The 25,420-nt window shown below is 45.4% G+C and overlaps 1 protein-coding gene across 5 annotated transcripts in view; it reads left to right on the forward strand.

Moving 5' to 3' along the window:
* Positions 1-25,420, forward strand: part of LOC125719920 (glutamate receptor 1-like) — a 71,602-nt gene that overhangs the window by 11,714 nt on the left and 34,468 nt on the right. For all 5 annotated transcript variants that reach the window (XR_007385245.1, XR_007385246.1, XM_048994813.1 and 2 more), the window contains exons 3-11: positions 2,896-3,135; positions 9,266-9,450; positions 11,789-11,842; positions 15,820-15,978; positions 16,440-16,607; positions 17,869-17,973; positions 18,068-18,178; positions 20,509-20,715; positions 24,570-25,027. Coding sequence is in view for 3 of the 5 variants with exons in the window: in XM_048994813.1 (XP_048850770.1) it covers positions 2,896-3,135; positions 9,266-9,450; positions 11,789-11,842; positions 15,820-15,978; positions 16,440-16,607; positions 17,869-17,973; positions 18,068-18,178; positions 20,509-20,715; positions 24,570-25,027 (1,687 nt within the window). In the remaining 2 variants the exon portion in view is untranslated. The remainder of the gene's footprint in view (positions 1-2,895; positions 3,136-9,265; positions 9,451-11,788; positions 11,843-15,819; positions 15,979-16,439; positions 16,608-17,868; positions 17,974-18,067; positions 18,179-20,508; positions 20,716-24,569; positions 25,028-25,420) is intronic.

Here is a 25,420-nt window from a genome sequence, read left to right on the forward strand (position 1 = left end):
CTCCGGCTGGTTGGGAAGAGGACTAACGGGCCAGGCGTCTTTGCCAGTGTCTCCTGCCTGTTCCAGCTGGCCAGCATCCCTCCGCAGCCTCTCTGAAGTTCTGGCTGGCGCCACCTACAGGAGCTGTTCGGGAGTAGTGGACGGTGCGAGTTGTACTCCGGCAGGTACCGGCGGCTAGTGTAGCATATAGCATAAAAGAAAAACGCCGCAGGTCTGAGTTGGAGTAGAAACTACCTTCAGTGCTCAAGGTGTCGGGGCAAATTTTGGGGGGCAGGCTGGTCTGAGTCAGAATTGGGGTGGAAATGAGTAAAAAATAACCCTCTGACGATGTACCATGATCGATCACTATGTGGTTCTTATTAATGGAGGCTTGATCATGATCCATTTATCTGTTTCAAGGTCGCACTTAGCTTGTCCGTAGACCCTTTGCCGGATACCCCCCCCCCCCATCTGAGTCAGAGAGCCTCTTTCTTTCTTCCAAGTTACACCGCTGTGGTCTATCCTGTGCGTAAGCCTTAATTTGTTTTTGTGCGTAACTTTCCCGCACTTTGTTCTACAACTTAGTGGAAGCAGGGAAGTGACCTTAATTCCAGCTCCATACATCCGCGTGTCTCCTGAGGACTCGACTCGCCAGCGTTCATGACTATATAGAGCACAGCTATTAAGGCTGTTGTCTGGCCCTTTCATTTCAAGCTAAAAGATGGTCAAAATGCTAGTTACATGGAAAGCGGTGAAGCTTAATTATCCCCCGTGGCAGTGAGCAAGCTAATTCTATACATTGACCTACATATAGTGTTTACACATTATAAGAATTTAAAACTGAACTAATTTAACAAAATATGGTAAGTTTATAGCACATCTGTTGTCCACATGGCTAGCTGACACTGGCTAACAACTTTAGCTTACTGTCAATAATGTTTGAGGCTGTCAAGGCATAGAACATAGTGATATAAAACCACAAATGATTTCAGACACTTCATTGCCGCAAGGAAGCCAGTTATGAAAAAAGGATTTCAATCTTAATTTGAACATTTCGCAGTGACATCACCCCCACATTTTCAAATCCTATTTTCTCATTGTTCCGCATTAGCCATTTTAACTGTGGTACTTATGTAAACACAGTGAAGTTGTTGTCAATTTTCCATGCATATGCAGGCCCTGTGGATCAAATGCTGAGTGTGGGTAGTATAATTTCTTATCACTTTACGGTTTTACTGTAATAAAAAGAGCATTGAGGAGAGAGGGAGTTGGGTATTTAGCGTGCGCTAACTGTGAGCGGAACAGCCTTGGCGTTGATGACCGAGACCCAGCTGTCGATGTGGGGGCCAGCGAATCGCACTGAATGAAGTCATTGACCTCCTCTTCCCGGGATGCCCCCCCCACACACACACCTTACTCCTGCACAGAATCCAATTACTGTCTTCATGTTTATTGTCTCCGCTACTTCCATGTGGTCTGACACATCGGAGCCCATTTGCACGCGCCCTGCTGGTGTAGTACCACTTCCACGCATGCGCAAAATTAATATTCCACGGGGCCCTTATTTAATAGGCCGGCGGAAGAACGCGTGTTTTTTTTTTATATATATGTATATAATGTGTGATGCGGAATAATAATTAGATTATTTGGACTATAAGCTGTAACTGGAACGTGAACAAGTGAGTCTCGTAACCTTCAGACACTTATGGGTGAAGTAATGCGAGAATAGCGTGTTATGGATTTTGTCGACAGTTTTAATTAGTTTATTAAAGGGATCCACTTTAAAAACGAGGTAAAATCACTGCCTTGATGTTTTTAAAGCTCTACTGAGTGAACATTGCATAGAGCACAGAGCACTAGGGGTATGCATCGCATAATAACAGTTTTTTTTGTATTATTAACAAAGGGCTGAATTAATTTAAGTCACTTTTAGGAATAATACAAAGTGTGTGTGCTTTTTACCGGAAAATTTGCATTTATTAATATGATATTTTGCCATTAATATGACAAAGTTTATTGCATAAAATCTCATATCAGCTCGTTCATCATTGTCAAAAATTCCAAACACTAATCACTGCCTTGTTATCAGCTACTTAATTTCTGCGAGCAATGTGTCATGAGCTTGAAAGGACGCGGGAATCTCTCCCGCACGGATTTCTCGTCTGGCCAGATCTGAGCCGCCTGTGAAATGTGCTGTTAGTTCTTTCCCTGTATTGGTACGTTGCGTGGATCGAGGCTTTCGGCAGCCTCCCAGCTCCTTACATAATCGGAGAGATGATGTCTGCATCAGCTGACTCCGCAGTGACTCACCTCCGCGTAGGTGTAACCCGACCACAGTCAGGTGCGAGCAGTCAGAGGCAAGGGGGTCGATCTGGGCTGCAGGACGAAGTGTGCCTTCCTAATGCGGGGGGGGGAGTTCTGACCTGTGCCTTCATTCCTGCACCGAAGATGCTGGATGTCGTTGCTTGTTTCTTTTTGCATTCTTGTACTTTATTTTTATTATTCCCGAGAACTCGCTTGTGTTATTTAAACGATGCACTGACCTTTACAGTTGATGTATAGAAGGCCCTAAGGTCAGGCCTGTGACGCACTGGAATGCCATCCATGGTGTCCCTCTCTGTACCCTGTCCTTCCTGGGATAAGGTCCCCGGCTGACCTCCACTATTTACATCAGTGTTTCCCAATCCAGACAGTTCACATTTTTGCTCCCGTCTGGCCGGGGAGCAAAAACATGGACCGGCTGTGGGTCCTCGAGGACCAGATTGGGAAGCACTTATTTTTCATGAAGAGTGGTGACGGACGGTGATATTGATACAGTTTCCTATATTTTCGTTACATTATTATCATCATCATCTTATTTATTATCGTGCTGTACTTATGATTATACTTTACCAAGGTTTTTTTTTTTGTCTTAAGTTTGTTCGCAGTTTTCCAAAGGAGTGTACGCCATCATCGGCCTCTACGACAGGCGGACCGTGAACATGCTGATGTCCTTCTGCGGGGCGCTGCACGTCTGCTTCATCACGCCCAGCTTCCCCATCGAGGCCTCCAACCAGTTTGTGATCCAGCTACGGCCCGAGCTGCAGGACGCCCTGGTGGCCATCATCGAGCACTACAAGTGGAGCAAGTTCGTCTACATGTACAGCTCACACTCCGGTCAGTGCGAAGCATCCCAGCCGGCGTCGCTTCAGAAAGCCGCGCGTTCCGCTTTATTTAGCGGACGCTATTATCGGAAGCAATGTACAATTGAGAGAGGATGGTGAGACAGATTTATCACTCGGCCAACCAAGGGATTTGAACCAGCAACCTTCCGATCACAGGCAGCACAACCAGTAGTGTAACCATATATAAAATATAACACGTACCATGATTAAACACTTGTAGAATACAGAACGTTCCGAGCCTCCTATTGCTGAATTTTTACTTATATTACCATAGTGTACATATTTCCTACAGGAAAATACAGGGCTAAGTGAGTATTCACACATCCTGGGTTTTTTTTTTATCACATTTTCTGTGAAATGTTGTGCAGATCAGGGGGAAAAAAAACAAATTAAATGCATCAGTAGATTTCTGAAGATGGCCAGGTGGCCGTAATGGAGGAGTGCTTCTGTCTGGCAGCGTGTGTCGGTGACGTCGTCCATTGTACTCTGCTTTTCCAGTGGCTGCCTTGTGTAATTAATTAATGCTCAGTCTAGAGCGGCAGCCTTCGCAGGTATGAGGAATTAAGTGAATGCACGGCCTCTGGATTTAATGAAAAGCGGTTTTCTGAAGTGTGCAGCTGCCAAAGGACTGGAAGTAGTTCGGGGTGTGTTCTCTTACGTGACAGAGAGCCGTTTGTGTGTGAGAGAGAGAAGCCACGCTTTACTGCTACCGATATTCAGTTTTCAATTATATCTTTGATCAGACTATAATCATTACGGAAAAGCTGTATCAGATAATGAAAGAACGGGACTTTCTGTAACACGGAAAAATCAACAGCTGATGACTTGCTTATGTTCATATTTCATATTTTTTCTTCTATACTGTGGTCCATTTGGCAATTTATACTGCAGTTCCATCCATCCATCCATTTTACAAACCACTTATCCTACTGGGTCGCGGGGGGTCCGGAGCCTATCGCAGGAGCAATGGGCACGAGGCAGGGCACGACCCAGGATGGGGGGGGCCAGCCCATCGCAGTACTGCAGTCCCATTGCACATATTTCTTACTTATTTGTTTACTCTTTCTTATAGTTCTTGAAACTTGGGAACTCCTATGTGAAATGGACTTATGGTTTGGAGCCTGTGGCCAGATTATTAGGTACAGCTGTTTGCGAACACAAACAGCCAGCCACTGCCTGCAGTGAAGCATGTGGCTGACAGTGAACACATTGAGCACAAAGATGATGTGCAGAAGTGCAGTTACTCTTAGTCTACGTCGTGGAATGGATGAGACTTATGATTCTAAGCAATCAGAATGTGCGATTGCTGGTGTCAGACGCAGCGGTTCTGGAATCTCACAAACAGCCACCATCCCGCGGTTTTCACCCGCCACGGTGCCTGGAGTTTACAGAGGACGGTGCAATAAACAGAAAACATCCAATCAGTGGCAGTTCAGTGGGTGGCAACCTTGTTAATAGGGCCCGGGAAGAATGACCAGCCTCATGAAAGCTAACAAGTGCAAAAATAACAGCTCAGCTCGACAGTGGCTTTGCTGAAAGCTTTTCTTAATACTCATCTTGTCTACCCTTGAGTGGCCTGGGAGGCACAAGTGGGTCCTACTCAGTACTAGCTGGGTGAGACTAGGTGGTCACTGACTGGATTTGTGTTAATTGGACGCTTCTAGCCCAGAGCTAGTGTGGTTGGTTGCCTTTTAGTGGTATTTCAGTATGTACTGGATCTGACTTCACGTGGAAGAGAATCGCATCTTAAGAGAAACAAAGAATAAAGCTGATTGCGGTAGTAGCACTTTACTTTAGGGGACTCAAGTAACTTAGTAACTCAGTTACTACTCAAGTACAAATCATGAGCAAATATAGCAACTGCATGAAATGCATGAACCGTCATGATTTATTAATGATGAACGAACATGGGATCAGTATGTAACTAACACTTAGTTACTGGTTAATTAATTCATTAAGTTGAGTGTACTGCTACATTATTTGTGCCCCCTTAAGTAAGTGCCCCCCCCCCCCCCATGGTTTAAATCATCTCTTCATCGACTAAGTCACATATCACGCACGTTTCTGAATTCCCTCTTTGCCCCGGCTTGTTGTTCATAGACTTGGTCGGCCTGTCATACTTGTCCACCATTGCCTCTCTTCCCCACGTTCCCCAAATTGAGACAACTGGATCTCCTAATGGACTCCATGTTTCATCGATCCCTTCGCGCCCTGCCGCTCCGCTCCACACTCACACTCGGGCTTGAAGGTCATCGATTCGCGTTCAATGCACCTGATCTATAATGCAGGACCAGACACACACCCTGCTGCGGTCTTCATACAGTAATGATCTCACGGCGCTCAGCGAGAAGGCAAGAAATCCTCTCTTTACGGTTTCCATAAACATTTTAATGTGTTTTTGTATTACATGGTCATGACTGATGAGGATTCACAACACTGTCCTTGTACTATGCACGTCTCACAGGATCTTATTACCGCCATAAAGCTACCTCAAACACAAATGCAGATAAATCTCCAGCCAGACTTTTATTTTTTTTTCTTCAATCTATTGTCCAGGGCACTTAGATTCAGGCAAATTGAAATATTCCTGCGGTTCTGCCCATGCTGGGTGGAGAATTGGTGTGGCCCCCCCAGGAGCTGGCGGGCACCACGTCAAGAGGAATAAAGCCGGTCTCGCACGTTTCGCCATTTTTCACACCGTTCGCAGGCTTCTGTGGCATGTCACGCAAACGGATAGTGGCTTTTGTTCTGCTCCAGAGGCGTCTATGGTTAGACTCCTCCGGCGGTCGGTTCATATTTATTTTTGCCCGCCTGAAACTATTGCACCCCAACAGCCTCCAGGAAATAGGTAGCTTTAGCTGGTAAATTATTGAAATGGCCTAATTTAACATGATGATGAATGGAGAGCGCTGACTGGATAACAATACTCATTAGTCACAGAGCAGAGAATGTTTATATATGTTAGGGTGGGGGGGGGGGGGGGGGGGGGCACCAACGCCAGAAGCATGTAGGGGAAAATGTACACACTCCGATTTCCCCAGCATGTTCGACTGAAGCGCCGACCAGGGTCGATTGTAGGATTGGTGCTGCTTTACGATAAACCCTTTATAAGGGTTAGGGTTATCAGTAGTTTATAATCAGACTGTTAGTTATTTTATAGCGCTTTGTAAATCATGAATAGACAATCATGAACAAGTTATAACAGTTTCCTTTTTATGAATGTTATTATCACAAGGGAGCATTGTGGATGGATGGGTTAGAGTACCCTAGGATTTAACCAGTAGGGTTTACACTCCCATCCCCACCACCCCCCCACCAATAATATTTGCGGAGCGGGGTGGGGGTGGGGGGGGGGGGGGATTCCCCGACAGTGCAGAAGGGTCCGGGATGAGTCCCATTAAGAAGAGTCTAGAATCTGAGGGATGTTTGCGGACCTGGGTGCTGGCAGATCATGTGACCACGCCGACCCTCCTCGGCCCGGTTGGCCCTGTGCCTGCGGTACCCGTCGTGCCCTAATAGAACCTTCTGAACCTGATTGCCGGCACCTTCCGATTTCCCAGCGAGCCGCAGCGCTGGTGCGTGACCCGCGCTCTCAAGGTGCAGGCGACGGCTTCCAGCTTATTTTCGAGATTCTGCTTCAAGAACGAAGATCAGTAATGTGGCTAAAGCTAGTCAGGTATGGAAGCCAAATTTCCGTTGAGGTGATTAACAGACTGACGGACAGACTAACACCCATGAATCAATCGTTTTCAAAAAACATGTAACATCAGACTTTTTGCTGCGTGCACCGTTTATTCTTTTACAAGATGATGATTAAGTGACTAAACAAATTGAATTGGCATCGTGACCTCAGCGCTTGATAGAGTAGCACTCGGAAGGTACATATGTGAATTATTTAATTGAGAAAGGAAATGAGAAAGAATAGAATATTATTATTATGTAATATTATAAATAAATCAGTTTCATCCTTAAGTCAGCCATCCGTTCATCTTCCGTCCGGCAGCCTTTCACTTAAACTATAAAACATAGAAACGTGACTATAGACAGAAGTGATTTTCCATGACTGCACGAGTTTTTATTTTTATTATAATCCTTTTTAAAATTTCTGTACTTGCAGTAAATCACAATATAATATGTTAGAAGGTAGATGGCAGGAGAAAGAGGCTGATATTTAAAAATGGATGATTTTCGAAAGCGTACAGACCTGTTCTAGTTTGTACTTAATGCTCTGAAATGACTGTTTCCTTTAGATACGTCTAACAGCTGTGATTGATGTATATGACAGGAGTAGCGTTCATTGACTGTAATGAATACTTTAAACTCTAGGAATTTGATAGATGGGCACTTAATTATGAAGCATATCAGTGTTATGAAAATGAAAAGTGACAAGTAAATTGGGCATGAAACAGCTTTTATTCCCCCTCATTCAAATGCAGAGATTTTGTAACAATATGCAAAAACATGGTTGCAAGGCAGAGCAAAATTGGACACAAACAATGGAGAGAGTGAAGGAGGTGGACAAACCTGGGTTTGTGTCGACAGACCGAGACTCAAGGCTAGAGTGTTCGCTGTGCTCTGTCTGACGCAAGAACAAAAACAAACGAATTATATTAGTAAAATAGTGTCATGTGACACGAAATCCCTACTCTATGAAATCAATGCTTTTCCCAAAATCTTATACGTGTAGTAATTTTTAAAAAGGCACCTCTCTTAAGTGTTAGACCAGACACATGAATGCAGAAGGATCAGGACTATTTGATCTATAAAAAAAGGTACAACCTGTATTTGTTTCGATGATAATTATGGATGACTCAGACTTATATCATCTTGTCTTGGCTCCGGCTAAGTGTAGCGGGGGCCGGCTGTGACTATCGAAGGGAAAAAGCCAGGTCTCAGGGTAAGAATGCTCAGCTAGGTGTAAGTGGGCAGTAAATTATAAATAATATGTGGTTTCCCTTTGGAACTCTGTGGTTCTCTGACCCCCTGAGTGAATCTTTGACTGGCTTGACTGGGTCCCCTGGGGGCTTCACAATACTACCAGTGACTTCCCTCCTGCCTGGCCTGCTGCTGTACCCCCTGTTCATCCTGCTGACACCAGCACCTGCCTGACCTCTGCGTTGAGACTCGAGTCTTAAATTTTTGGACAGTGTGAATTGGAACTTTGCCATCTTGCTCACTTGACTTTAACTTCCTCTGCTGCCCTCTGGAGGATGGGCTTCCCCTTTGAGTCTGGTTACTCCCCATGTTTCTTTTTTGCAGTTTCCTTGCCACTGTCGCTTCTGACTTGCTCACTGGGGGCTTTGGGCAGGCATAGTGTAAAGTGCTTTGAGGCGATGTAACGTTGTGAAAATGCGCTATGCGAATTGAATTGAATTAAATTGAACTGAACTCGACTCGACTGAACTCAACTGAACTGAACAGTAGTGACTGATCTGCTGGTGTGAAAACTCTGCTTCTATTTACGGTTGCTGGGAGCCGGGCCAACATTAACCAAAACACCGAAACATGACATGACGAGCAGTTTGGCATATGAATAAAGGCAGACCTCCTCCTCGAGAGGATGCAGTTGGCGGTCTGTATAAAGTGTGCCGGTGTTCCGAGGTTGGGGGGGGGCCCCCGTGGACCGCAAACTGTCGGCAGGGACCCCAAAAGTTACTTTTTCCGTGAGGCCCCCAGAAAGGGCAGACCCACCCCCGTTTAAAATCCGCATGGGCGTTTGTCTGCAGCTGGCTTCCCAATGCAGTGATCTGAGCTTGAGTAACACAGCTCATTGAGGAAACTGCGGCCTTTTGGCAGATTCGTACTATATTCCCTTTATGCTGCTGGATGGACACTCTCCGGTTACAGTCGTCTTTTGATGCCTTTTGTTTTTGAAGAAGAAGCTAATACTGTCTGAATTCTCCACGACCCTGCAGACTTCAAAAATTGTTGCAAACGTTTCGAAAGTAAAAGTGTCTTCTGTAACATTTTCTTGTACGATAAAAGTATTTCTCATGATAAATCATGGCTGTTATTTGACATATATATTAATAAGAAACTCTGTCCTGTTTTATACTGTCTTCATACTGCTTATGCATTTGTGCCTGACTGCTGTGTTTTATCTACTATCGTGCCTCTTTCAGGCATGACAGCTTTGCAGAAGGTTCTGGACACAGCCGCGGAGAAGAACTGGATGGTTACCTCCATAAACCTGCTGACTATGACGGAGGCGGCCTTTCTGAAGGTCCTCCAGGACCTGGACAAGAAGAAGGAGGGACAGATCATTATGGACTGTGAGCTGGAGAGGCTTTCCTCCATCCTCAACCTGGTGAATATCTCTCTCACTTTCTCAGTCGCTCGTTTTCTGTATCTGCTTCAATAGAGGCATGTGAGCCAGGGGTGTGTACAGGGGCGGGGTCGCAGGGTCACTGAACCCATCTGAAAGCTGATTGGCCCCTAGAGTGCCCCCTGACCTGTCAATCACTGATTCAAAACATGTCATTGGCTAATGATAAGGTTGACCTCCCAGTATGAATTATGTTCCCATTTCTGGATGGATGGATGGATGGATGGATGAGGAAAAGAGCCAAACATGTTGATGAACATATCCTTCCTAGGCCCATTTTTTACATTTTTTGTAAATGAAACTTGCACAAAGTCCCTCAAAAGCATCTATTCTGCATTGTGCTTTCAAAGTCCATAATTGCAAAGCAGGAACAGAACTGTTTCCAAACCACTTATAGCGTTTAGCAGTCAGGCGCAGGCAAAGGAAGTGGTTCCGCCCTTATACCTCTCCAGGTTTAATGAGGTTCCCTTCGGGTATCGCGATTAATATCGCTCGGAAGTATCAGCGTGTGTCCGGGAAGAGCGGCAGCGGGAGAGAGCGCTCGCGTATTCGACACGCTCACGTGACGCCAACCAGAACCAGCCTTTCCTCTCCTGTGATCTTCATGCAGCATAAAAACCCGGATGGTTTCCTTATGTTTTCATATGTGCGTCCCTGATGCGCACTGTCATTGTCGATGCCTCTGCAGCATGAACAAGCGATGATCTCAGAAACTCTGTAGGACATTTATTATGTACAAACACACAAGGTGTCATTTTTTTAAGCCCGGTACCTTGTGGAGGAGATTCCTTGCGCTTAGCTGTTACGGCCTGTGTCATTGTATTTCCTCTTTGCTTTTGACTCGGCCGCTGCCGGGGTTTTTACGGAAAGTACCATCCACTGGGTTCTCTTTTAATAATGAGTCTTCTCTCCTGTTGCATACGGCCACCTCATTTCTGGCCCCGAGGGGTGTGTCATTCCCGACTCCCTGTTAGTACTAGGTTACTAAGTGGTCTAATGTCAGTTTTTTTTGTGGTTCAGTGCTCAGGAAACTTTCTGTACTTCGTCTGCGGGGAAAAATGGGTTTTAAGTGAAATTGCCATTTAAACATTTTAAAGGAAGACCACCTATGACCTACACTATCAGGAAAATAGTACCAATTTGTGCCTTTAAGGGGACAATCACTGGGGCTGTACCCTCAAGAATCTGCCATTTATACCCTAGCTGTAGATAAATGTACCTTTTAAGGTACAGATTTAGACTCTGAGGAACATTTTTGTACCATTGGTGGTACATTAATGTTGTTTGTACCATGGGGAACATGACAGTTATTTGAATAGCTGTACAGGACTCTGGGTTTTAGTCTGTCATTATAATGAGTTTTACTTCCTACGCTGGGCCGTGGGCGTGAGATATTAATTAAATTTCTGATCAGATGTAATCAAAAATGACCTTTCTGTCACCGAACCATCCAAAATGATTGATTATTTAAAGGTGTTAAAGGCATCATCCATGAAGGATAATGTGTAATTATCTCTATTGAAACCCTGTAAGCTACAACAGAAGGGAAGAAGTAAGATGGAACACGACAGAATCGCTGTCTGACACAATTACCGTAATTACAGTCCCGACTCACGTGGGGGAAGTCGGGCATTCGCAATCGCAGGTTTGTTTTTGATCGCTGCGCGGCACCAGCACGCAGTCATTAAACCACAGAATCGCTGCCCCCTGGGTGCAGCGGTCAATCCCGCTTTTCCGTTCTGCGGCCAAACGTACCGCTGACCTCAGGCCCATGGGAAATATCAGGTATGGACGACTAGGTATGGAAAACCGCTTAGTGAGCGTGGCTCATGTGCGGCACAAGGACTGTTGGACGTACAAGAAAGTTTATTTGGGAAGCAGAAATGTTGGGATGGTGCGGTCTGGTCACGGGGGGGTGGCGCACAGACTCATACCCACATGTCTGTTTGCTTTTGAAAAACTCGGATATAGCCTCTTGTTTGTAAAAAGCAAGATATGATTGATTTTTTTTCATTGGTTTATTGGTTTGCATTAAATTATTTGTAGGTAATTCTTTTGTGATTATTCATCTCTGCATTCTGAATGATGCGCCAGTGTTGCCTCGTATTGATTGGCTGGGAGATGGGAGGGAGCAAAAACCTGGACCGGGGTAGGAAACACTGCCCTGGGTTAATTGTATCAGAGAAGCGGTTATGGATGGATGAAACATTAAGAACTGTCCATCGGAGCGACCTTCTATTAATTTACGGTAAAGTTAAAATTGGGACAGAATTTTAAAGATCTTAATTTTGAAAATAGTTTTTTTTTGTTTTCATTCCAGATTGCAGCTCAAGGGAGGAACCTGAAAAGCTACCATTACATACTGGCCAACCTGGTGAGTAGCCAGACACTGCGGATTGCCAGTGCCACTGTACAGTGAGACTTGGGGCCAGACGGACTCTCTCAGAAGACTGGGATGTGGGAACAAAAGGAAGCGAAACATTTTTCAACTGGCTCATTCCATTCAGAAACATCTGTAATGTTTCCTATACATGAGTCAACTATCTAACACTGGAACTGGATAGAATACATATATGGAACTGTTAACCTTCATAGCGATAAGACTGGAGTGGCCACATACATGTGTATTATTAGATAGCAGAGGTGGATAGTTCAGGTTCAGAAAGTAAAAATCCAGTCCATGATTTTGTTCCAACCAACCGGCTGAGTACTCGTTACTGAGACTCTTTATACTCAAATGGTTGGTTGGAATAAAATCTTGGTTGCAGTTTGTACTTTCAGGACCTGAACTATCCACCTCTATTAGCATAAAATACTTAAATCAACTCAAAATAAAAATACGTAACCTTTTGTTTCCTAAGGCCGTTTAGTTTGGAAAATTAGAGCGATGATGAGCAGTGCATGGCTGACTGACCTACTCTGCTGGCGAAGCCAGGCCTCTGCGGACTTACTGATTATATTTGGACGAAACCACGGCCTAAAGCAATGTGGAGGTCGGCTTGGAGAACACGTACGGACAGTTGGTGTATTTCGCGGTAGACGGAGAACATCAGCACTAGTAGGTATAATCAGAGTCAGGTGGTCGTGCCTGTGCGACGCTGTGACACGTCACGATGCTGGACGCAAAACACGTCGATTTAACATTCGAGTTCTGAGATCAATTTACTGTTCAATCTGTACAAATCACAGCTAGCAGCTGAAACCTGGCCATACAGTCCTAATGTGCAGTGCCTGTCGTGCGCAAAGATGGGGTTAAATATTTGACGCAGAGCAGTTTTATCGGCAGAAACTGAAAGTCGGCCCGTTGTTCCGCAGACAGCAGGGCGTGCATCACGCAGCAAAGACTGGGCCTAGATTCACTGGGCTTTGTAACCTGCCGTGGTGCCCTAGTCCATCCCGACCCACCTTTACTGCTCCTTGTGGTGGGTAATTAGCGGCTGGGGAAAGCAGAATATGGGGCGGGGAGGCTAGCTGTGTTCACTATTCATTATCCCGTCATACCCTGTGATTCTGGCATTTCTGGCCATTTCAATAAGAAGAAAGAGGAAAAGCTGCCGTAGCAGGAATCTAAGACGCGGAAGAGGACTGTCGGGGGGGGCGTCTCGTGTTCTGATTGCAAATAAACAGCGCTCACAATTTCCAGAGAGGGACCAGCGTGTAATTTGGGTTTAAGATCATTCCTGTTGTTTCCCAGGGCGTAACATTAAAATGTGCTGCTGACCAGACAGTTCCATGTTGGTTTTGCTTATGTGCGTGAAAGGAAACGACCTTTGTGGGTGATCGGCCCTGCGGGTCCCGCCCGGCCCTTTGCGACGCGCGGCTCGATGTGTAGCGTGCTGCCGTATGCTCCGAGCCTGTCTGCGTACAGCATGTTCTGCCCACGGCGTTTTGTAAAGGTTAGTTTCTATAGTAACGTCCTCAGTTGACTGCGGATAAGAGAAGCGCGCAGAATACCGGACCCTGTTTATATCGCTACGTCCAGGAAAAGGGAGCGATGAGGCGGCAGGGAAAACCATCAGCCAGAGAAGGCTGTCGGGGGGCTGCCAGAATTCCACTTCAGATGTGACTGCTGCCTCTGTGTTTCCCCCGAAACCAGGGGAGTGCAGCTCACAGGCAGCGCAGTGAAATGCAGGGGCAGCGATGCTGTAAACACGGCCTCCCTGGCACCACAGCAGCCAAACTGCTGCGTGTTAAACGGACTCCTGGATCAAAGGCTTATTTACTCCTACATTCAGGCATCTCGTGTCCTTTTTTCATCCAAATGCAGGAGTACTGTGCCAGTGTAAGCCTGGTGTCAAAAGCAGTGAGAGGAAGCCAGTAAAGGCAGTTACACAGTTACACTGTAACAGTATGAAGTAAGGGCAGTTACATAGTTACAGGGTAACAGTATGAAGTAAGGGCAGTTACATAGTTACAGGGTAACAGTATGAAGTAAGGGCAGTTACATAGTTACAGTGTAACAGTATGAAGTAAGGGCAGTTACATAGTTGCAGTGTAACAGTATGAAGTAAGGGCAGTTACATAGTTACAGTGTAACAGTATGAAGTAAGGGCAGTTACAGTGTAACAGTATGAAGTAAGGGCAGTTACAGTGTAACAGTATGAAGTAAGGGCAGTTACACAGTTACAGTGTAACAGTACGAAGTAAGGGCAGTTACACAGTTGCAGTGTAACAGTATGAAGCAAGGGCAGTTACATAGTTACAGGGTAACAGTATGAAGTAAGGGCAGTTACATAGTTACAGTGTAACAGTATGACGTAAGGGGAGTTGCACAGTTACAGTGTAACAGTATACAGTAAACGGAATTGCACATATACAGTATAATAGTACAAAGTAAGGACACTTATTCAGTTACAGTTTAACAACACACAGTAATGGCAGTTACACAGGTGCATTGTAACAGTACAGAGTAAGGGAACTGAAGTTCAACTGTGCACACTTAACCGTGCAGTATAAACATGCAGTGTGTGAAAGGAGCAGTGATACCAGGACAATCCCCTGAAATGACTATCGACTTGTATGTCATGCTGCTTGGTCTTTACTTGCAGGAGACAGAGGAAAGCCTGTGTCCTACATACATACTTATATTTTCTGTACTAATGCTCTTAAGTACGTTACCTTAATGAAAACCTGAGAAGTGACATCAGTGAACCAGACCTGGTAGGAAATAATATTCTCTGTGTAGTTGAAGTGCATAGTAACCTACATAATATGTGTCTTCTGTATGTATAATGTGTATAAGTATGCAGTTCAGTTTCCTATAATTCACCTTTTGCACCATTTATGCAGTTATAAGGTGTGATTATCCCCCTCTGATGGGACTTGCTGGCTTTTCCACCTGGGAATGTGGACGGGGTTCTGTTTGCTGGAATCTGACTGATCAGCATGATCTTGGCACAGGGAGGCCTCCTACCCGAGCAGCTCTGTCTCCATTAAGGGGGGGGGTCAGAATGGGGCTGCTTCTGTCCGCCTCCCGATTCCTGGGGAGGGATCCTCACTGCCTCACTGATGGAGAGATTAACAAAGTCACTGCTCACATGTAAACCATTTTCTTTCTTTTTGCACTAAGTATAAATTGATGAGATTTACAGCAAGTGCTGACTTTTAATTCCAGTCTCTTTGCAAAAAGCATACATTTCCTTTAACGTCTGAATGCAGCTGTAAAACTCTGCGGAACTGAGATAAACAGAAAGACGTAAAGCAAATCCTTTCGCGCTTCTCAGATTCAGACTGACTGAGTATAATAAATTCTAATTACATTGCACCAAAAATAGACGGATCGGTACTCGACTGGTGACTAAACTGAAATGTGATGTGAAATGTTGGCACGTGACTTGGCAGATGCACAGAAAAACCACGTATCTGCTTCAGGGTTTATTTGTTTGGGGTCTGTTCCAGCACATGGCTGGGGTCAGCAGAGAACAGGGCCCCCAGTCAATGGCAGGACACTTGCATGGTTTGGGTTATTTAAGGTCACTAGTTCATCATATGGCTCACAACTAGCCACCAAAACATAGCGAGAACATATGAACGTTCAAGGGCTGAGCCAATGTAAGCCCAGTGCAATAAGAGTTTCTGTTATGTTGATTTACCTTGATTGAGTTAGTTAGTTACAGCTTATTGCTAATGGAATTCACCCGCAGAAAAGCAGAGAGCACAGTCCTTATATAATCTAGGGGTGTGTTTCAGTCCAAGATGCTATCTGCTACTTCTTGGGTGGGATTATTCCTTATCGACCAAAATGGTCGGAGCTAAAATGAATCGAGGGCTTTCCCTTTTTTTAATTGTACAGGGTTGAAAGTGTTCTTCCATGTGGAGGTGACTCGCGTGAACTCCGGGCTTATCTCGCAGGGGTTCCTCGACATCGACCTGACGGAGTTCAAGAAGAGCGGGGCCAACGTGACGGGGTTCCAGCTGATGAACTACTCGGACCCGGATGTGAGCAGGACCATACAGGAGTGGCTGGAGTTCGACAGCAAAGATATCAAAGCCCCGAAGAAAAGGCTGAAGGTAAAAGCAGGGCCGTGTTCAGCTCCTGGCATTTTAACTTAATGTAAAAACAAGGAAAACAACAGCTTAATTCGGCTACTGTAAATACTGCATTGAGCCCCTAAGAACAGATTTAATATTTAATAACTTGCAGAGGCATTGTTTGCTTTCAGTTGGATTCTGGGTTGATTTGCAGTTACAGTGAAACCTGTGATGGTTTCTTCCTTTTCCAATGATTTTGTTTTGATTACTTGCACTGTCTACTGTCTATATGCACTGTCCTGAACTGCTGGTTACTTGTTTCCACTGTATGACTGTTGTGTACTGTGGAGTATTGAGTATTTTTTTTTATATAAGTACCCCTCCAGTGTTTTTTGTCCATTGTCTATTGTTCGGCTGTGTTCTCGCTGTCGAAGCTCTGATGAATTGCAGTGTCATTTTGTGTGCGAAATGACAGTGCAGTAACTTGACTTTGCCCTCAGTACACTGGCGCCCTCACCTACGATGGAGTCAGCGTTATGGCGGCGGCCTTTCAGAACCTCCGCAGGCAGCGTATCGATATCTCGCGGAGGGGCAACGCGGGCGACTGCCTGGCCAACCCCCCGGCACCGTGGGGACAGGGGATCGATATCCAGAGAGCCCTGCAGCAGGTAGTTCTGTCGAAAAATCGGGTCAGCCACACGGCCCTGGTTATCTGATACCGATTACCCAATACCGATTACCCAATACCAATTACCCGATACCATTTATCCGATACCGAGCACCAAATACCGTTTATCCGATACTATTTACCTGAGCCTGTCCAGAAACACAATAAAATAAATTACAAACATAACATAACAAGGAGTATTAACCCTCTGGAGTCGACGGCATCGTCGGCGATGCTGCGTATCTTTCTCATGTATTTCAGTTCATAACTCGCTGAAATCGTATTGTAGAAACATGAAAAAAAAAAACGCTGACTAAATCCGTAATCTGTGAAACTTCTTTTCAACGTCAATTGTCGGAAGTATTAAAGTTTTTTTTTTATTAAATCGGCTAAAAAGTAAACCATGTCACCTTTCTTCGTTTTACCTGCATGGGGGGCGTGTAGTGCCGCCCTCACCTGAAGATCGCTATTCGCATTATAAATAACTGCATTTCCGCTTATTCAAATCGCATTCGCATGGTAATTAGATGAACAACGCAGCGGTGAAACGCGATCCAGATACATCCCCATCAGCGCCATAAAAGGAGTGGAGGGGTGTGGCCAGTTGTGATTGGCTCATGCATACACATGAAAGTTGCTACATATTCAATGAAAGGAGCCAGAAATAGTGAAATGAGTTCGATTTTTCTTATGTATTTATCCACCTGAATGTTGCAACTACACCATTTAGTCACCTTCATGTAGCCAAGACTTTGGTGATCAGATATCTGGGATCGAAACAAACTGCCACCATTAATTACTATGTACTTCTATAATGTTTCTGCAAGTGTTCCAAACTGCATTTTGCAATGTATATACTTTGATGTCAAATTGCAAACTTCACATAAATCTGACATATTTACAAAGTACATATGTGTCAGTGCTTGTGTTCAAGTAAACCTGTAAAAGTACAGTACAGATAAACGAAAGGGCAGCGTAAAGGGGGCAGTGTTTGGGCGGCTCCCAGGGCCCCAGAGTTACAGGGACCCTAAACAAATTGCAACATTGCATTTAATTTATTTGATTTGGGGGTCCAGTATGATATGCGTCCCTGGGGCCCGAAATCTTGTGGTGTCCTTGGGAACACAATATTAACAGAAAAGCAAAAGAATGAGAATGAATCTAGAGATGGCAGCATCATAATAAATGATGCTTCCTTTTTTGAAAAATGGTGAACGAATAATGAGGAGGATGGCGCAATGCATTGTGGGTTAACTCCGCAGGTCCAGATCAAAGGGCTGACGGGACACATCCAGTTTAACGAGAAAGGCCGGCGGACGAACTACACGGTCAGCGTGATGGAGCTGGGGGCAGATGGACCGAAGAAGGTGAGCGGATAAAACGGGGCGAAACTCACGCCGCGTCTCTTTGTGCTCGTGAAGAAGGTCAGTCAAGTGCTCATGAGTGGCATTTTGCCGGCAGGTCGGCTACTGGAACGAGGAGGAGAAGTACGTCAGCACCGCCACGTACCCGCACGGCGTCAATGAGACCTTCGGCTTGCAGAACCGGACCTACATCGTCACGACCATCCTGGTAATGCTCACGGTCTTTGTTTAGAGGCCGTATTGAAAAGGAAAAACAGATGCTTGAGTACAGGTACATTAGAATGGACCTTTTTGTATATCGCATCTCGCTCTCCTTTGAAAAACACACACAGACACACTCAGCTGAGAGTGAAGCTTGGGGTCTGAATATAGGATATTGCCATCTATCTGGTCCCCTGGACCATCTTGGGGGATAGGTGCCTCGCTCAAGTGCCCAACAGACGTTCGTTTATCCCAGTGTGGCTGGGGCTCCAATCAGGCGCAGAAGCTTAACCTGCCCCCCAGAGATTGGTGCGTTTATGTACCTGTGCATTTCAAACCACCAGGACACTGAAGAACGTTATCAATGGTACATGACTAGAGGAACCTGTCTGTCAGAACAACCCAGGGCCATTTCTCCTTGATTAAACAGAGGGATCAGAGTGGCTCCCCCCCCCCCCCCCCCCATGCTGAAGCGAGTCCCAGTGCCGCTTTTTCGCTCAGCAGAACAGTTGTCTTTTCTTCTGCAAACAGATGGGCAGTGGGTGGGTTGGGGCAGGATAGCCACCAAAAAATAAGTAAGGGGTTGCTATAAATGAAGTCTTATTTTGTCATAACAGCAGCGCTCCGGCATCTGGGGCCGAGCGATATTAGACTGGCTTCTCTGTAAGGCTCCCTTCCTCCCTACTGATGCATTCCCTGCGCTGCCTTCACGTCTGCATGCGACCCGTTTAATTATTTTCGTCCGTCCCCGCAGGCACGCCTCCGCCCGGGCTGTCCCGGACACCTCCCTCTGCGTACACCGGGGCGCCGACCCATCGCAGGGCACACACACTCACTCACTCACACACACACACACACACACACACACACACACCATTGATAGTGGGATTATAAATCGTAATATTTTGCCAAACCTTTATAGCTGCTTTGCTTCTATGGTCTCGCAGTATTGTAGCATTTTCCTTTTCTCCTGTTCAAATTTTATTTTGGGCCTTTGACGAGGTGCTGTGCTGGCTAGTGCTGACGCCTCGCACCTGCGGGGCTGCGGGGCTGCGGGCTGCGGGGCTGCGGGCTGCAGGGCTGCAGGGCTGCGGGCTGAATCCTGGCTCTGTCTCTGTGTGTGAAGTTTCCTGTCCCTGTGTTTTTGCAGCGCGGGTGTCCAGCCGTTTTTACAGTGAGAGCCACTTTTACATAGAAACTACTCCGCTGAATTATGGTGGTCTATTTCGCTGACCGGGGGTTGGGGAGGGAAATGTATCACGATCAACAGATAAGATGCAAAAATCAATCACAAACAATAGCCTCTCCCCCCCCCCCCCCCCCACACCATCGTGGTTGGCCAGCACTGAGTTAAAGCATTACGCAATCGACCTGGAAGCACGCCACATGCAACCGATAGCTCATGATTGACAGGTTGCCCCCCCCCGCCTGACATACAGTCTCTGTGGATTATTGTCTCTAAGTTGGCCGTAGTCCTGTAGTGGGACTGACATCCCCTCCATGGTGCCCCCTACTCTGTACTTAACAGGATAGACTCAAGGCTCACTGCAGTAAATGGATGGATGGATCTTTGTCAATCGACTACATTTCTGTTGTTGATTATTTAGCCTTATTCCATTAATTCATTGAGGGCCATTTATTTTCCCAAACCTTTTCCATCTCGAATATCTGAGCTTTTCTCTCCGGCTTTAGCTGCGGCGCGTACCCCGTCCCTAATAGGTGCCTGCAGTTTTGACAAGTTGAATTGACTGAAAGCAACCATCAATGAAACAATTGCATTACCACATTATCACCCCTCGGCCATTACCTTTGCATTGTTAACAATTGTTCCCTGTCACTTCGATTCAGTGGAATCGGGGCCCGCATGTCCAACACTGTCTGCTTGGGCTGTAGATTGTGTGTGTGTCAGGATTGGCTGATGGCTCCCTGTTTTGGGACAGTCCCAAACTCCATATTAATAGGTATTAGCAGATCAAGTATGCATAGCAAGCCAGGGTGTGACTTAGTGGTTAGTCTGGTGATCGGAAGGTTGCTGGTTCGAATCCTGGGGCTGGTAGTCTGATGCCCTTGATCAAGGCTCTTAACCCCAAAATATGCCTCAGGGTCCCTGGATAAATGACCCTGAGCTCAGACCCCCCCAAGCCTTGCTGTCACCTTTGCATGTCTCGACGGAGAACTAGATGGGATATGCCTTCCGGTGTGTATGAGTCGTACTTGTCGTGCAAACGGCAAAAAGCCGTCATTTCATCATTGTAAAGGGGTTCTTGACCACAGAACATATAATGTTACGGCTCGATGGGCAACAAACCCAGGCATCTCCCTCTTTCCACCGTGAAGGAGTCGCCGTATGTGATGCTGAAGAAGAACCACGACCAGTTCGTGGGCAATGACAAGTACGAGGGCTACTGCGTGGAGCTGGCTGCCGAAATCGCCAAGCACGTCGGCTACACGTACAAGCTGGAGATCGTTCCGGACGGGAAGTACGGGGCCCGTGATTCCGAGACAAAGATGTGGAACGGCATGGTGGGGGAGCTGGTATACGGGGTAAGCAGTCATCCCTAATGTCAGTTAATGTCCACGTTGGGCAAAAAAAGTGTCTCTAGAAGGTTCTCTACGTTCTCTAAAATCTTTTACTCGGCAATGATGGAAAATACGAGGAATTTGTTTTGGTGTTTGGTGGTGGCACAAGGCGTGCAATTAAACATAGAATTAAGACAAAAAAACAAAAGGTAAAAGGAAGTTAAACATAGACTCGAAATAGAAATTGACATAGAATATAAATACGCAAATAAATAAGCATGTGGATGTATGAATAAAGGATGGGCAAATGGATGCTTTGTAGAAGCAGCTCTGGTTGACGCTTATGAAGTCAGTCAGTGGGTGATGAAATACGCTAATGTTCCGTAAGTGCCGGGGGGCTGTTCATGTCACGGGGCAAACATACAGCAGGAAGTAGGTGCTGTATGAAATAATGTCCCGCATCTTCTGCTTTGGGTCTTGGACAAAGCATCAGTGAACCTTAGGTAATTGGGAAAATGAGGTCGAATGCAGCAGCCATTTTTCATCGGGCTGAGCCACTTAATAACTGCCCTTAATCCCCTCGATCCAGAGTCTGAGTGCGTCCATCCTCGGTGGGCGAGGGGGCAAGGGCATGAGGCAGAACTGAACCTACAGGCCACAGGAGCACATGTTCATGGGAGCTTTCCCTCACACAAATGTACTGAAGGCAGAGCGAAAAAGGTTATTTCCCTGAACCAATCCTATCAGATTGTAGAGGAGGTGGGTCCAACCAATCAGATGTCTTGGTCTCGCCTCCTCTATGTGCTTGGATCAACCTCCTCTACAATCTGATTGGTTATCTCTCTGAACCAATCATTCTTTCTCACCTCAGAACATTTTTGTGTCAGTAAAACTCTCATGGGCAAAGCGTATACCAGAATTAATATTTTTATATGTGTGACCGACAAGATAATTTGTGGTTAATATCACACAGCTGAAAGTGACTAGAACAGCCGATTGGATATTAGCGCTATTTGCTAACACAAGCCTTTTTAAATTTAAAGTGTTTCTGCAAAGGTTTTTACACCAACACCTGTTCGCATAAAGGAATACAGGGAACCACGTTACCCTAAGGCATCCATTCGGCACTTCTGAATGGCAGTAGCTTATTAATAATAAAAAAGTGTTATAGCTTGTTTATAATTGTCTCATAATGATTTACAGTGTTACAACCTAATTAATAACCTGATTATAAACAGGGATGGACATAACTGGTACACAAATACGCATTCGCCTTTAAAAGCGATACGTGCGACAATCGATTGTTGTAACAGCGTGAATGCGTACGTATTTTATGTGCATTTGCGCCGATATGACAAGAAATTATCGCGCATTTTAACCTCTATACCGCAAATGAAGTACGAATTAGCGCTAATTTCTTGTCATATCGGCGCAAATACGCATTCATGCTGTTACAACAGTCGCTTGCCACACGCATCGCTTTTAAAGGTGAATGCGTAGTTGCGTGCCAGTCAATCCCTGATTTATGAGCCTTTATAAGGGTAGCCTTATTTTAAAGCTGTACAGTGATACCTGCAGTTTTTAAGAACTGTTGATAGTGTCGATGGCTTCTTTAGATGCTAGCAAGAAACATTTCATGCTGCAGCATTTTGATTCTCTGTGAATAAGGAGAGACGTTTGTTCCTCTAAGTTCCGGAGAGCTGTTCTCTGCTTTTCATGCTCTGAATCAGGAGAGAGTACAGAAGCAGAACCAAGATCAGAATGACAGCGAATCTGCTGTAAGGCCTCATTGAACATGCATTGATTCTGCAAGGCTACAGAAAGGAGTCATTAATTTTTTTGTCTTCTTCTTGATGTAATATAATAAGAGAGTCATATGAAAAAAATTTGCTAAATAGAACTAAGTATCACCAAATCTCAAAATGTACACCTTCCCCTTTAGGGCTCCACAAGGATGTGGGTTTGAACCCCTGTTTGGTTTCATGTCCCTGAGATGAGGCCCACAGCCCTTCTTCCTTTTGGGCTCCAGGAGGATGTGGGTTTGAACCCCTATTTGATTTCATGTCCATGAGATAAGGCCCACGGCCCTTCTTCCTTTAGGGCTCCACAAGGATGTGGGTTTGAACCCCTTCTTGGCTTCATGTCCCTGAGATGAGGCCCACAGTCCTCCTTCCTTTAGGGCTCCAGGAGGATGTGGGTTTGAAGCCCTCTTCTTTCATGTCTGTGCATATTATTTTCTCAGTCAGGCAGAAGCACGCAGCTGAAAATGAGCAGATAAAGAATAAATGCTAGCCAGGTGTGACCACATAAAGTCATTTGTTTCTTTTTAGTTTCACAACACTGTAAGTTTATTTTCTGTGAAGTTCAAATTGATTATGTATGATTGGATTTTTTTTAATTGGGCTAAATTAGTGGGGTGGTGCTGTAGCTCATTTGATAAAGACTGTTGCCTGACAACTCTAGAGTTGCAGGTTTGAATTGTGTTACTTCTCTGGGTAAAACTTTGCTTGTAATGATTTACATACTGATCTCATGTTCGTTCATCATTACACATCATTGCAGTTACTGTATTTGTTACTATATCTGTTAATTCTGTAAAGCTTTGTGAACTACTGAAGAAATTACTGAAGGAACCAGTCATGAATAACACAGGTGAAATACTGATCTCATGCTTGACCATCACTAATGAATCATGATGCATGTAGTATCTCAAGCTACTGTCTTTGATGTGACTGCGAATCTTTATACTCAACTGGTTGGTTGGAACAAAATCTTGGTCCGGATTTGGACATTGTGAACCTGGACTTTCCCTCTCTCGTCTCCACCATGTACCCTGTTCTTTCTGCAATAGGTTTCTGACTCACTGTGACCTTGAACTGGATATGAGTTCGTAAGATGGATGAAGAAGGATATCTTTCTTTTTTTTTTCCTCTGCAGAAATATTGACTAGAATGTATTGGGAATACAGCGGCTTTGGCTTTTTAGCATCTACTTGATGTCACATTTATGAAAAACCCTGGATTATCTTCAGGGTTTAGAGGTTTACGCTGATGTTAGAGTTATGTAAGCAGAACGTCCCCAGAGAGACACTGGCATCTTTCTCCTTAAGGGTGAAGCTCTTAATCACGCAGATACTCCGTAACACTCATTTATGGAACAATGATGAACAATGACGTGTTTAAGTTTATTTGAATCATCCACGTATCCGTCTTCTAACCCCTAGTCCTATTCAGAGTTGCGGGGGCTTGTCAGAATCATGCATATTAAAATTGACATACAGCTGCTATATTTGGATTTCTGGAAAATTCCGACATTCTGAGGCTGTATATTTTCTTTGATTTGAAGTCTACTGGAGGTATCGCATGTGGCTGTTTTCACTGGGATGTAGATCTTCATTTGAATGGAAGATGGAGGACAGATTCACAAATCAGGGGCTCCAAAGGGATTGATTCTGCCACTTGTGCAATACACTGTCAACAGTGTAAAAGTAGCAGGTAAAGGTCATAGGTGAATGTGATTTGGTTAGATATATTAATTAAATATAAAAAGTAATGACGTGAAATGAAATATAAGAAAACGATGGTGTTTTACATACATTGCATAAAAATAATATTAATAATATGAACAATGACAACAGCTATATTAACAAGAACACCAACATATAAATGCTGGTAGAATTATGCTAGAACTTAGTTAGAATAAATGCATTACAGTGTGTGACCCTTGTCATTGCAGATGTTTGGTTGTCCCAAGCTGGAAGTTGCTGTCGGTGTTAATTCACTCCCTGCCATTATCATGAGAGCCTTTGCTCTTTGTTTTGTCCGTTTTGACCGTATTGGCATCGTGGCTGACCTTTGACCTGTGCCCCGCCCCCGCAGAAAGCCGACGTGGCCGTGGCCCCCCTGACCATCACGCTGGTGAGGGAGGAGGTCATCGACTTCTCCAAACCCTTCATGAGTCTGGGCATCTCCATCATGATCAAGAAGCCGACGAAGTCTAAGCCGGGCGTCTTCTCCTTCCTGGACCCGCTTGCCTACGAGATCTGGATGTGCATCGTCTTCGCCTACATCGGCGTCAGCGTGGTGCTCTTCCTGGTCAGCCGCTTCAGCCCCTACGAGTGGCACGGGGGTGAGATGGAGGAGGTGGAGGAGCAGCAGTCCAGCCAGCAGCAGCAGCAGCAGCCGCCACAGTCCCCCGCGCTGGAGAACCAGGCCCAGGCGTCTCCGAACCATCCTCAGCAGCAGAGCCAGGAGCACACCAACGAGTTCGGCATCTTCAACAGCTTGTGGTTCTCCCTCGGAGCATTCATGCAGCAAGGCTGCGACATCTCACCCAGGTAGGCTACGCTCATGCGCTGATCCGTTACCATAGGAACATGGTGGGATGTTCATTTTGGCACGCAGGCTTCTCGTAAAACAAAGGAGAATGTTCAGACTGAGGCTGCGGCCTTCGGTCATTTCACCGTAATCGGTAGCCACTCAACTTCTTCGCTGCTCGATCCCCCTGCATTCTGAAAAATCTTCCCAGCAGGGTTTTCCAGTATATTTTGTGTTTCCTTGTGTATAGCGGGGGACCTTTAAAGCCCCCGTTACTGATGCGCAGCCAGTGTTTCGGACGTCATGGTTATAGCACTGGAGAAAAATTATGTGAAAATATCGACTTGGCAGCTCGCGTGGCGTGGGACGAGGGTGCGACGCGTGGTTCAGAGCAGCAAGGTTTGGAGGATAAA

Source organism: Brienomyrus brachyistius, chromosome 24 (genome assembly GCF_023856365.1).
Source record: "Brienomyrus brachyistius isolate T26 chromosome 24, BBRACH_0.4, whole genome shotgun sequence".
Taxonomy (NCBI): domain Eukaryota; kingdom Metazoa; phylum Chordata; class Actinopteri; order Osteoglossiformes; family Mormyridae; genus Brienomyrus; species Brienomyrus brachyistius.